The sequence below is a fragment of the Lepidochelys olivacea genome (genome assembly GCF_965140295.1).
Source record: "Lepidochelys olivacea isolate rLepOli2 genome assembly, chromosome: 5".
NCBI classification, from domain to species: Eukaryota; Metazoa; Chordata; order Testudines; family Cheloniidae; genus Lepidochelys; species Lepidochelys olivacea.
Window position 1 is genome coordinate 96,627,392 of NC_140415.1, and position 14,536 is coordinate 96,641,927.

Genomic DNA, 14,536 nt, shown 5'->3' on the forward strand with positions numbered 1-14,536 from the left:
CCAAAAATGGGGACAGAAGAAGAACATGGTGAGAAATGGGGCTGCATCCATTCTATTCAAAACATCTTTCTGTGTGCTGTCAGCATTCCGTATGTGCCAAATGAATCAGAATACCTGAGAAGGAAAACTGCATGGGAGAAAATTGCTGTCTTGTTAATAACCTTTCCTGTGTAGATTGCAAGTTAGAGCACAGGAAGTGCAGGGGGAAGTAGAGAGGCACATGGGGACATTATTGTTAGGTGTACAGAGTCTGTTTGTAGTACATGTCCCATCCACAGTCAAATATGTTCTAAGGAAATAGCCATAAAAAGACTCCTTTGAGTTAATCAGTGTAATGTCGCTCACACTGAACTGTTACATTCATGTTAATATTGTTTTATGTTATTACCCAATCACCAGGACTCACTACAGTGGGTTACATCCCAAAATATAATTTCATATTTTAAAAGAGAAAGAAATGCAGAGGAAAATGTTTACTGCTGCCTATTTTCTCTTGAACCCAGAACTAGCTGCCTCTCAAATGAGCCGGAAATGACTTCTATGGAGCAGGAGTAAGAATTTACAACTAATGACAGTTACATTGTTATGTTATTTTATGACCATGCAGTTTGACTCTGAGGGCTGGGTAAACTCCATATAGTTTTTTGCAAAACCAAATGCTTTCCAGTTTTCTTTTCAAGAGCCTAATCCGGGGTTTACAAATAGAAAAAATGGTGTTTCATTGCTGCACTCAAGATGATTGAATTGTACGTATTTATAGTGCAGTGGTGTTTAAAATGTTCTCACTGCTTTCCAAACAGAGGCAAACACGGTCCTTGTCCTGATGACTGTACAGGTTAAAAACAAAGACATATGGCAGGTGGGGTAGGGTGTGGGGGCGGGAGGTATAAAGTGATCAGGGCGATGAAAGGCACGTGTCTCATTAGTTACAAGTTTGTTTTTCAGTGGCACATTCCAAGCTTCTGCTTCAAAGCTCATTGAAGTAAATGGGAGTCATTCCATTTATTTTAATGAGCTCTGGATCAGGCTTTAAATTCCCCTCTTCTCTTGATGTGCTTCACAGCAATCCCTGACTTCATTTCCAGTGTGTTTATGCCCCTCCTTCCCAAAATTGGACTTGGGTAATGGGAGCAGTTCAATGATCAGTCAGTTGTTAACACTGAGGCAGTATTTTGGCACACGGCTCCTAAAGCCACCTCATAACCGAAGCAGGTGAGCAGAGGCCCATCTTGTGTGGCTGCAAAAGTGTGTAAGGTTCTTTCTTGCACTGCCAATTCCTGTCATTGGCAGCAGCCTGTGCAGGGCAGCAGGTTCCACAGAACTGCTTTGTGCCCCACCTGCACAAGTGGGTGGGAAGGGGTGCATTATGGGTAGACCCTTGGCAGTGCACTGGGCTGTGTAGCCGTGTGTTATAATACTGCGCCCAGGATAGACACAGCACTGTTTAATACCTTCCTCAGAGCACTGGAAAGACCAGGATGGAGGTTGGGACACTCAGGGTCACAATGTCCCCTTCAGACTGCTCCAGGGGCAGCACAACAGCATGCTGCCCTGTACTTAGGGTGAATTATGACATCATGATCTTGTCTATAATGAGTTGGAAACGTGCCAAAACAGGGAATAATGGGATTTTTCATTGACACTGTTTTTTTTTTTTCACTCAGCTGTATAATTCAGGGAAAATATAGATTCTACCCTTAAAATGACCACTTGAGCCATGCAAGAATTACCACTTTTGTGTGAAATTTCATTTAAAGTTTTGCAAATTCATTTTGCTTCACGGTCCCACAACCTTGGCTTTTCAATGAAGTTTTGCAATGTTTCATTGTGAAACCCAATCTTTATTGAAAGAATATTCCAAATTTTGAAGGGTTGTCCCTAAAAATGTCAATTTTTAAAATTAAAATCAAGAAAATGGACACATTTTCCAAAATTTAAAAATGCAAAAAAAGTATGAAGATTTTAGTGTAGATGTAAATGATACTTTGTACAGTTCCATTGACTTCCAGTACCTATCAGCTGTTGAACCATTTCCCCTAACATTGCTTTCACTATTTCACGGTGGACTAATTATACATATCAAAATATTCTATTAAGCTCATTCTAAGTTGCATCAAACAAAAAAACGTGTCTCTAACGTACAAAACAGCACTCCCAAGGTATTAGTTCCTCATTCAGGAAGCAGAATAGCATTACTGGTTCATTGAAAAATTCTGTTCTTTTACTAGCACAATTATAAGTAAGTAAGCAGACTTCCCCTGGAGAACTGACATGTGGAATAAGAAGGAACCATTTTTATATAGTTGCTTTTCAGAATAAAACTATACTTTACACTGTCTCAGGGTCGTACCTGGTATCTGTGGCAGAACCAAGAATAGAACCCTGGCCTGCAGACCTGTGCCCCTATTAAAAACACATGCACATCTCTCTCCCCCTCCCCCCCAACGCACAGGATACCTAGTGAAGACTTCAGCTTTGTACATACTATCACTTTGGTCAGTAAAACGTCTAGCGGCCAGCGATGTGAAAAAACACCTCCCTGGCTGACATAGGTTTCACCAGCAAAAGCACTAGTGTGGACAGTGCTGTGTCATCAGGAGAGGGTCTCCTGCTGACAGAGCTAACACGGCTCGTTGGGTGTGGTTTAATTATGCCGGCAGGAGAGCTCTCTCCTGCCAGCAAAGAGCGGCTACGCGGGAGATGGTACAGCGACACAACTGTAGCAGTACAACTGTGCCTCTGTAAGGTTCGTAGCGTAGCCATAGCCTCAGTTTCAGAGCTCTGTGGAAAAAAAATGTACCACTGTCAAAACAGATTTTAAAAATAATCATGGGGTTTGACAAAAAAGCAATAAAATAAAATGTGTGGCATCACCAATTTTTCTGTTTTCCACAAAAGACTGGTTTTGCAGCAAAAATGACACAGTTCGTCGATGAGAACAGCAAATTTTCATTGGGTCTAATGTGTGAACGTTTGGGATGAATTCCAAGCTGAACTCGTGCTATTTCTCATGCCAAAAAAGTGTGTGTCCATTTTCCAAAATGGCAAAAATTCACCCTTGTTCATAATCATAAATTCTTGCAAAAAAATCAGTTTTCACCCATAAACGTCCTCTCATTGACACTGATAGTTTTGCACAAATCTGTTCAATATCCCTTCTGCTGAAACCTCTCTGGAGTCTGCCTAGCCCTTAGCTTGTTGTGTTTTTTTCTTTATATCCATTTGGAAGGTTTTTGTCTGGTGGTGTGCTCTCATGTTTTCCGTTTTTGTGGTTTGAATGACAACTTTCTTTCTTTTTTTTTTTTCTCTTTAAACAAAGTACTCAGTACGCTGAAGCATTTTGCATGTTTTAAAAACAATACTGATCTTGTGAGACCATAAATATGCAGTATGCCTCTAGGAGAGCTTTACAGCAGCTCTGTATTCTACAAAGAAAAATAATGATCTAATGTGGTGGCAGCTCCTTAGTCTAAAGAATGCCAGTGAAACTGGGGGATGGATTCATCAAAGGCATAATGGGGAGATATTTTCCAGATTTGTAAATTTTAACTAATAAGTGCTCTGCTTATTACAATGAGAAACAGCATCACTTACAGACAGATGTATTGCTGATTACTTGGTGCCCTGATTCCCTTCTCCATTTGCAAAGATAGTGTGGGAATGGGAACAGGGACATGGAAGGAATGAACGAGGGCTTCACAAGATACTTCTCACATCCCAAATCCATGAAGCTCCCTTCCTAAAGAACACTGCAGGGCCAGAGGTTAGGTAGGGGCACATTCAGGGGTTAGGAGGATGGGTTGGATACGGGGAACTTCTGCTGTCCCTGGCAAGGCTCTCAGGGACCCAAGAGAATTCTCATTCACCAGCCATTTTGGAGTTAATGGTGGTAGAATCATCCATTCCAGGATTTCTGTTCCTTCCCTTCAGAGGAAGAAATGTATACAAGGGGTGTAGCCAAAGGCTGCAGCAGAAAGCATGGCAGGGGGAAGTCCATCTTGAAGGATCACTGGGGTACTGCAGGGATATGCTCTACTTTTCCCATGGATGCATCAAGTTTGCAGGCTGCACTTCCCCTCAATGAACCTTGCTGTATTTTTAGAGATCAAAGCCTTTTAAAATATATGTATGGAAAATGGCACATAGAGGTACAGTAGACAATGCACTTCAGCATGGAGAAAACACTGACCTTCTACAAATATTGACATTTGGGAATAATTATCAGTCTATCGATTTCTTCATTTTCATGGCAGAAAGTTCCATAAATAATGTCTGTATATTATTCCTTTAAGGAATCGACCTCTCTGCTTTAAAATGATATAGTGCAAATATAAATATACATTCATTTCCATTTATAATTATATCATTAACTCCACATAGTGTATCTCAGATTTCAGTAATCCGCATGCTCGAGCAAATGGATGAGTTGCCCATCTGTGCTGGCAGGGATATTGTATGTCTGCATTGCAAGTTTATTTTAAATTCCTGTAAATATGCCCACATTGCTGCCAGTGCTTCTTGAAATGGATGGCAAAAATGTGCTTCTGAATACATCCTTAATGAAGCCATTGTGTAGCCCAGTCCCCACCCCACACACACACACACTTAGGGCCCAATTCTACTCCTACCGCAATCAACGAGAATTTGGCAATTGACAACAAAGGGAGCAGCATCAGGCCTTTAAATTTTCCATATTAAGTAGAAGCAAGATAGGGCCCAAAGGGACTGTCTAAAGTATTTAACACTGGAGCACTGAAGTCAACGAGAGTGCTCAGCACACTGCAGGACTGGAACCTCAAGACTGAGAAAAGTAGCAGCAATGTGTTGCATAGCACTGAATTATTGTTTTGTTTTGTTTATTTTAAAGACTTGATGTGACGCTGCGAAAAGAAAAACCATAACTTCCAGGCACTCGAAGAAGAGCGGTTGTCTGCATCTGTCTCCCTGACACAGAAGGCCATGGAGGAAGGGGCAGTTTGGTTCATTTCTTTTCGGTTTATGATTAGCTCCGTGCTGTTCAGAATTTCTGAAGAAAGCTAAGGGCTCGACCCTGTTGCCATAGAGGCTGCAAGCTTTTGCTCTCACTTTGTTTATTATCTTCAGAGGTGTCATTTGCAATAAGAAAATTGATTTAATTTAGCACTGTTTTATGTCACTGTGTATATTTTTAATTTAAAAATATCAGAGTTAACCAACAATGTGCCTCAAGGGTAATTCAGTGGAACCCTCACAAGAGAGTAGTTATGTTTTGTCTTCAGTATTTTATGCCTAGCTTAATAAAGTGGTATTATTACAGTAAACACTCTTAGCTTAGTTTGTTTCACAGATTAGCTGTAACGCTACTGTTTAAAATACATCTAGCGATAGTTCATATTTTTCTCTGATTGTGTTGATAGCTCTTGCTGTCTGCGAAACTCTGCTTGTTCAGGTTGTGCTACTGATAACTTTACACAATCATTTGCTTGGCCAGAGACAAGCCTACTTTTTTAATAAATATATGAGTCATTAAAGAGATTTCTCAGAGAGAACATAACTAATTGAAAATGTAATTTTAGTAATTGAGTTCAGTGTTTTTATTTTTTAAAGTCAGGGTTTTTTTAAAAGTGGTCAGTCCTCTAAATGATTATCTCATGCCCTAACAGTGTTGGAAATATTAAAAAAAGCAAACTCGGTATATCTAAAACTGTGATCATTCAAAATGGCATCTTTAGCGCAAGTAATACAGGCTGATTATTCCATGTTTGTAGTATTAACACTGCAGATTTTCTAAGTGCTAGATAAAATATACAAATCCATAGCGTGGTGCCATGATCATTAAATGCTGATATCAAAATAGTCTGAGAGTATATTTTATATCAGTAAAATAATGATTGAAATGCAATTTGAGTGATATAGCAAGAGTACTCACCAGAAAATAAGCCCCACCGCCCAAAAATAACATCTATGCACAGCTGCTATACCACATTATGGTATGTAAGACCCTACAGCATGGCCATGTGCTAAACAGGGAAATACTTGGTGTGGTGGTTGTGGGTAAATGTTGATTTTTCTAATGGTGACCACTGTATTTGTATAACAGAATGCAGGGCCATCCCTAGGATTTAAGGGGCCATATGCAGTATTATTAAACTGGTATCCCATGCCTGATGGCAGCCCGGGCTCGCATGTGTATTTTAGATAAGGTTGGTCTTTTGAAGGATTTATTTAAAAAACTGTATGTCTGAAGATCCAAGCATTTAAGGCTAAAGATGAATACTCAGATTGTGCATCTAAAAATTAATCCAAGGATTTTTTAGAGATGTGATTTTATAATCTTCAGCAACACACGAATGAAGAATTTTTAAAGCAAATTTTAAACTAAGGTCCTGTAGACCAGTGCTTCTCAAGCTATCTGATGTGGGGGACTGGCAATTTTTTTGTCCAATGTGCGCGCAGACGGGCAGCCGATGGCTCGCAGACTGGCAGCGGTCCGCGGACCACCACTTTGACTAGCACTGCTGTAGACTAACATGTTCTGAGTAAAGTAAATATTACAGTAATGCACAACTGTTTTTGTCAGTGAATTCAGAAACTGACAGTATATACCTGGGGGTTTGCTAAAGCCTGTTAAATGGCTTCATTACCACTTGATTCAGAGTAGCAGCCGTGTTAGTCTGTATTCGCAAAAAGAAAAGGAGGACTTGTGGCACCTTAGAGCCTAACCAATTTATTTGAGCATAAGCTTTTGTGAGCTACAGCTCACTTCATCAGATGCATTCAGTGGAAAATACAGTGGGGAGATTTATATACACAGAGAACATGAAACAATGGGTGTTACCATACACACTGTAAGGAGAGTGATCACTGAAGATGAGCTAATACCAGCAGGAGGGTGGGGGGGGGAGGGGGAGAAAACCTTTTGTAGTGATAATCAAGGTGGGCCATTTCCAGCAGTTGACAAGAACGTCTGAGGAACAGTGTGTGTGTGGGGGGGAATAAACATGGGGAAATAGTTTTACTTTGTGTAATGACCCATCCACTCCCAGTCTCTATTCAAGCCTTAGTTAATTGTATCCAGTTTGCAAATTAATTCCAATTCAGCAGTCTCTTGTTGGAGTCTGTTTTTGAAGTCTTTTTGTTGTAATATTGCAACTTTTAGGTTTGCAGTCGAGTGACCAGAGAGACTGAAGTGTTCTCCAACTGGTTTATGAATGTTATAATTCTTGACATCTGATTTGTGTCCATTTATTCTTTTACGTAGAGACCGTCCAGTTTGACCAATGTACATGGCAGAGGGGCATTGCTGGCACATGATGGCATATATCACATTGGTGGATGTGTAGGTGAACCAGCCTCTGATAGTGTGGCTGATGTAATTAGGCCCAATGATGGTGTCCCCCTGAATAGATATGTGGACACAGTTGGCAACGGGCTTTGTTGCAAGGATAGGTTCCTGGGTTAGTGGTTCTGTTGTGTGGTGTGTAGTTGCTGGTGAGTATTTGCTTCAGGTTGGGGGGCTGTCTGTAAACAAGGACTGGCCTGTCTCCCGAGATCTGTGAGAGTGATGGGTCGTCCTTCAGGATAGGTTGTAGATCCTTGACGATGCGTTGGAGAGGTTTTAGTTGGGGGCTGAAGGTGATGGCTAGTGGCATTCTGTTATCATCTTTGTTGGGTCTGTCCTGTAGTAGGTGACTTCTGGGTACTCTTCTGGCTCTGTCAATCTGTTTCTTCACTTCAGCAGGTGGGTATTGTAGTTGTAAGAACGCTTGATAGAGATCTTGTAGGTGTTTGTCTCTGTCTGAGGGGTTGGAGCAAATGCGGTTGTATCGTAGAGCTTGGCTGTAGACAATGGATCCTGTGGTGTGATCTGGGTGAAAGCTGGAGACTTCAAAAACAGACTCCAGGAGAGACTGCTGAATTGGAATTAATTTGCAAACTGGATACAATTAACTTAGGCTTGAATAGAGACTGGGAGTGGATGGGTCATTACACAAAGTAAAACTATTTCCCCATGTCCCCACCCCCCCATTCCTCAGACGTTCTTGTCAACTGCTGGAAATGGCCCACCTTGATTATCACTACAAAAGGTTTTCTCCCCTCCGCGCCCCCACTCTCCTGCTGGTATTAGCTCATCTTAAGTGATCACTCTCCTTACAGTGTGTATGATAACACCCATTGTTTCATGTTCTCTGTGTACGTAAATTTCCCCACTGTATGTTCCACTGAATGCATCTGATGAAGTGAGCTGTAGCTCACGAAAGCTTATGCTCAAATAAATTTGTTCATCTCTAAGGTGCCACAAGTACTCCTTTTCTTATTACCACTTGAATGGCTCTTTAACAGTTTCAATGTTGTGCTAATAGGTCTGGGAGGCTGGAAGCCTTTTTCACTCTTAAGTACTAGATCACTTCTGGAGGAAGACTCACCAGGCTGAAGCAAGAACCTGCAGGAAGGGTCAGAACAGGGATAGGAAGAAGCGGGAGGGTAGACACTAAGACTCAGGGGTGCCCCAAATTTTCAGGTGCCCTACGCAGCTGTGTATGCTGCTTATGCCTGAGGACCACCCTGACAGAATGTAAGTTGATAACCAAATTCATTCTACTTGTCTCTTTCAAACAAGAGAGTCTGGTAGTAGATGTATAGATCCTTTGGGGTGCCTGTGCGAAACATATAGTTTGGAATAAACATAGTTCACCACTAAGAGTCACTGTTGTGCCCCAAAATTACAGCTGTACTGATTTGGCTGAAATAAGCAGATCGTTGTAGGAAACAATTCTAGATGCTTTGTTTATCTCACAGCTTACATATGTACTAATTCTCAGCATCTGGTATTACTAATTAAAAGAGGAGAGAATCACTAGACAGAGAGAGCAAACACGTTAGTCAGGACAGAAATGATGTGAGAATTGTTCTTAGTAAAATCTAAACTGAGAACAGAATCTGATTTCTTTTTGTCCTATATCAAAATAAAATCTACATTTTTGTTTTAAAGTGAGCACATTTCAGTCTCTGTAGATTATTCTCTTGTATCAATAATGAGGCATACTGCAAACAAGAGAATGAGTATCACTGTGTGCTCATTTGTTCAGCTACTCTAATGCAGACCAAGTGTCAGAAGGACAAGAAGTTGCCAAAATCTTACTTATATACCGCCAAGCAAACCTGAAATGTCATCACACTAATAGTTCTTGATTTGTCCTGCCATTTGTGCAGTGCAACTCTGTTGTACCAGATAATAGATTTTCTCTCTACTTTCTATCAAGTCCTGTGAATTTCCACAGGGAAAGGGCCTGATCCTATGAGGAACTGATCATCAATTCTTATTAACTTCACAGAGACGAGCCCAAAATTAGATCTGGTTGTTTGCACAGTCTTCCAGATATTCAAGTCTTGGCTTTGATATGGCTTACAAAAGTAATGCCACTTAAAATACTGGAGATAAATGCTTTCTTTAGGAATTAATATTTGTGTTAACTTCCAGATGCTAATTAAGATTGTTCTGGATATGAATAATTAAAAATATATAACAGCATGAACTCATATCATCTGTAGACCTGCAGTTAAAACAATCTAGAATGAGCTGGATCACCTATATTACACTCTGGGGGACAGAAATGTTCATGGAGGGTGAAATTTACTCCTACGCAGGGCCTCAACAGAAATCCAATGCACCTATTTTCAGAGCCCGAGTGAGGCTTAAGTGCCACATAATCCTTGCACTGGCCTGCTGCATAGGAGGTGAATTTCACTGTAGAGGAACTTGAATGTGAAAGGATTTGATCAGTAGGAGCAGACTAATTTGGTAATGGTGTCTGGTGATGGAAAGGACACATTTAAACCAAATGTCATGTTAAAAAAAATAGGACTGCCAATATGATGGTGTAAAAAAGATCACTGTGGCTTAAAGAAGAGGTGTGGTTATCTTTGCTCATTAAAATATATATTTCTAAAATATATTAATGTTCTGATATAGCAACTATATATTATACTAACAGGTATATACAATATCTAACCAAAAATCAGTGGTTTGTTCAAAGAGGAATATTGTATTAGAATTGCACAAATGTACTCTTTTATACACAGATTTTTTTTCCTACCATGGATCAGTGCTCAGAGCAAGATATAAATTAACTTACGATTTGTTTTGTTAAAAAAAACAAACAAACAAAAAACCTATGCTCACTAAATAGTAGACTAAGCAATACAAGGATACGTAATATCACTGTATGTACAATATGTATGTATGATTCAGAAATAAAAAGCTGCAATCCACTATCAAAAGTGCCTCATTTCAGAAGCGCGCTGAATTTTTTTGTAGCTGCCAGTGTTACAGGTTATTCTGATAGCTCTGATGCTTTTCCTCCATTGTTCACCCTAGTCCATGAAAGCACTAGCCATTTCACTCATTATATTATTGTAAGTCATTGCAGATAACTTACCTCTCTCCCCCTATCTTCCTTTTCTCCCTCTGGCCATCTCACTTTCCCCACAAACTCCTTGCAAAATATTCATGTTTGGGTTAAATAAAATTTCAGATGCTCATCCCACTCTCCTCCCACGCATGTCCAAATCCTTGTTCCACTGAAGTTAATAACATTTATTCCCAAGGACTTGGCCCAGAAAGAAAACAGGGCTATCACTGCTAAAGTCTTAAATTGCTGTCGCCTCTTGAGACTGACAGAGGAGCCCAGAAGGTAAAGAAATTGGCAATTAAGGCCCCCCTCTTACATGTAGCTAAAACATGGCAAACCTTGGGGATGTACAGTTATGCCTTAGGATTCCTTTGCTTTGGATGGTCCTTCTCCAGAATCTTAACTCTTGTTAGTATCACTGTTGTAGTTTAAATACTTTGTTTGCAATTAATTATTGAGATGTGCTAATTATGGACCAGTTATAGAATAAATGTTGTAGAGAGAACCCAGATATAGTTTCTGGAATAACATACTTTGCAAATACTTCAAAATGTGATTTTTTATAATTGATAGTACGTGTACATATGGTAGCTAGAAAGGTATCAGAACTCTAACCTTTTTCTTTCCCTTTTCTTTTCTTCTCCTCAACATCTGATATTTGACTGTTCCTAATAATTTTGCTAGTGTCAGTGGACACTAGTGCAGTGATAACGTCTATTTGTACATGGATGCCAGAGAGAGGTAGAGCAGAATCCTGATTATCCAAACCTCCCACTAATTCACTGCTAAAGTCTATCCCTTTTCTGTTAATCTCCAGTTATCCAAACATATTTTGTGATGCTCAAGCAGCTCAGATATTTGGGATTCTTTGGGTTTTTTCCTAAAACCTGATGTGAATCTAGCGTGAAATTTGTTACACTGTTAAATGTGAACACCATCTATTCTTATTCCTTTATTGTTTCTCCAGAAGCTGAAAAAGCATGTTTTCCTTTACCGCAAACTTTATTTTGAATGAAGGTTTCTTGTGAATTAAGTTTGTAGTCCAGTTCAATGGCATAAAATAAAACCTGTTGGTTGAAAGGGAAATACATCATGGTGAGTGCAGTGGATTTAACGCTGCTATGCTCTTTCCCTGACTGCATTCGTTTTCTGCTTCCATGCTTCCCAATGATATATATTCAGGTTGATTCATTCTTTGATGTAGTAACAGAAGATATTGAGAAGTGAATTGTTTTCTGTGACGGACAAAGAATCTGAGCTATGCTATACCTTCTAAAGCAGGAACCTGCTATTGCTAAGCCAGCGTTTGGGGCCTATAGACATGAGGTTAGAGTATATGTAAGTGTCAAGACTGATCTCAGTTTTCATTAAAAATAAAAGTAAGTTTCTGACCCTCTTCATTGTGGAGATAGCTGCAGAGTTGTCAAATCTTGCGATTTTACTGCAAGTCACATGATAGTTTTTTTGTCACACGGTAAAGCTCAACAACAAACTCTCAAAAAACAAAGGCAAATAAAAAGCCCAAAACATTACAGGAGTGTCATGATTTTTAGACACTTGTGATTTTTTTGGGCCCTACTCATGATTTTTGAATGCCTATGTTTGCAATACTGCAACTTTAAAAATATGAGCTAATTGACTTGTGTAGGGCTGCTCTTTTACACCTACAAAATGCATGGCCCAGTTTTCCAAATTGCATACCCAGTTCATTGTCACTGAGAGCAATGTTTCCCAGTCCTCTACTCATGACACTACAAGCTCTGTCTATAGTTGTGCAGCCAACATGGTTTCTTGCCACAGAGTGGGTAGTATAAGAGGCAGCCTAGTATGATACACTAAGGCCAGGGCTGAGAGCAAGGGAGGCCTACATTCTAATCCTGGCTCCCCCAGGGCACTAATTAAGTCACTTAGCCTTAGTTTTCCCAGCTGTAAAATGCAGATTACTACTCCTGGATCTTACTTTTTATTCCCCTACCTCACAGAGTAATTGACAGTTGCCTAATTAACATTTAGGAAGCAATAAGGACTTAAGTCCATCAGCATGCATCTAAACACCTCCACGGACTAGGGGCCTAACATGTTTATTTGGAAAACTGTCTCTTTAAAAAAAACTGGCTCATGATGTAGGAGACCTCCACAGCTGTAAAACAGCAGTTTTACTCTCTCTCTCTCTCTCATGTGACAGAAGTATGTAAAACAGAACAACCCCTTCCCTACCAACTCCTTCTTTCCAGAATATCTAATTCCTATTAACCCTGTTGGTGTAGGGATGCCCTTTTATAGGATTTCCACCCGCCCCCAGCATGCCTTCCTTCCTGTGGGCTGGCTGTTTAAATGGAGCAAAGGCAAACAGCTGTAACCCTAAAGTTGCTTGTTTGTAATAGGCTGCTACTTGTATCTTTTTCTCTTCCAAATGATAAATGCTTTAACTGCCTTTTTTTTTTTTGCCATGTTTTCCCCTTCTTGCTGTTAAGGATCATGACCTGTTCTCTTTTCTTCTGGAGGTTTTCTGAAGATGAATGCAACCAGCGCTTTGGGGAGCCTTTCACTTTTCAGGTTTGTAACTGAAAAAATCAAGTTATATGTGCCTTTCAGCAATGAGATTCTTTTTGCAGTGGAGGCTTCCAGACTAATTTTGTTATCACCTTAAAAATACGCAGTGATAGATCTGATGATCTGCATGTAAGTGACTTAGAAATCAGATATTTCTTTTGATAAAGAAATGTTATCACATAGAACTTAAACTATTGTTCTGTATGATCAGCTATCTGTACTCAACAGACAGCGAGGAATAAAATAGCAGGGGAAACACTGAGCTCAGTGATAAAGCATTTGTTTCCGCAGCTCCTTCCTGCACTGTGCGTGGTTCAGGGTGGTGCTGTACCCTGCTGCTGGATATAGAGCCCTCAGGAAAAGTAGTTACTCTCATAAGTCACTTTTCAAATTAACCCTGGCTTCCTAAAATGCTTGAGCGTCTTGCCTCCTTTCTGACAGGTTTCAGAGTAACAGCCCTGTTAGTCCGTATTCACAAAAAGAAAAGGAGTACTTGTGGCACCTTAGAGACTAACCAATTTATTTGAGCATAAGCTTTCGTGAGCTACAGCTCACTTTCCGTGAGCTGTAGCTCACGAAAGCTTATGCTCAAATAAATTGGTTAGTCTCTAAGGTGCCACAAGTACTCCTTTTCTTTTTGCCTCCTTTCTGTTTGCACACAGAGAATAGCCTGTTCCAGCAGAAGTGGGAATCTGGTGGCCACAGTATGCTGCCCCTTCACCCCTCTCCCCTAGAAGCTCCTCCACAGTGACATTGTTAGGATTCCAGCTGTCTGGGGGCAGAGGAGCCAGCTAGGCTCCTCCAGAGTCTCCCCCTCACAAGCATGCAAGTAAAAGTAGCCTGAAGTTGTACTAACTTGTGCTGCTTCCTCCTCCCTAGCTACTGCAATAACCATGTTATAAAGGAGCTGTGCAGAGCCAGGAAGGCCAGAGTCCTTGGCTGCCCTCAAAATGCTCCACCTGATTCATGTAGAATGCCTAAGTACCAATGCAGGTGGCAAACCATTCCTTTCCCTCCAGAAGAATGAATTTGAAATTGAGATTTCCTTTCTCCAGTGTTTACTATTCCCACTCAGAAGGGGTCTGTGTTCAGACAATATTGGAGATTTGCCACTTACCACATCCATTTTTATATATGAGTATAAGTCAAATCTCCTCAAGAGGCCCTAAATGTCCATTACACATGCTTTCAGAAGGGTACCCGATGGAATGGCTGAGTCGAAGTGGAAATTATTTTTTTTTTTTTTTAAAGACCAAGGCATGTAGGACTTTTTCTGTTCTTCAAAAAAATTACTATCAAACTCAGCTTTATTGAATTAAAACCAAATCCCTATGGAGTCTTATTCTACCCAAGTGTAAATTTCAACCTTTAAATAATGCATAGGCCTTGTGCTGGCCCTCTGCAGAAGGGTGAATTTTACTCAAATATTTAGCTATTGAATAAGGAAAAAACCCTTGTGCAATGAGTGTTCTAGAAATCTACTCACAGCCTTCACCTCCTTTTTTCCTTTATGGAAATCCAATGTGCATCATGCAATCAAATAAGAAAAAAGCCAAAACCCTTAAAAACAGGTTGGTTTTTAAAAAAATATA

The 14,536-nt window shown here is 40.1% G+C and overlaps 1 protein-coding gene across 1 annotated transcript in view; it reads left to right on the forward strand.

Moving 5' to 3' along the window:
* The window catches only part of PRUNE2 (prune homolog 2 with BCH domain), a gene marked incomplete at its 5' end in the record, with an annotated part of 185,171 nt that extends 178,448 nt beyond the window's left edge, over positions 1–6,723 (forward strand). The window contains 2 exons of the mRNA XM_084629293.1: positions 504–551; positions 4,868–6,723. Coding sequence (XP_084485419.1) covers positions 504–551; positions 4,868–4,901 — 82 coding nt within the window. The 3' untranslated portion in view covers positions 4,902–6,723. The remainder of the gene's footprint in view (positions 1–503; positions 552–4,867) is intronic.
* Positions 6,724–14,536: the final 7,813 nt, after the last annotated feature.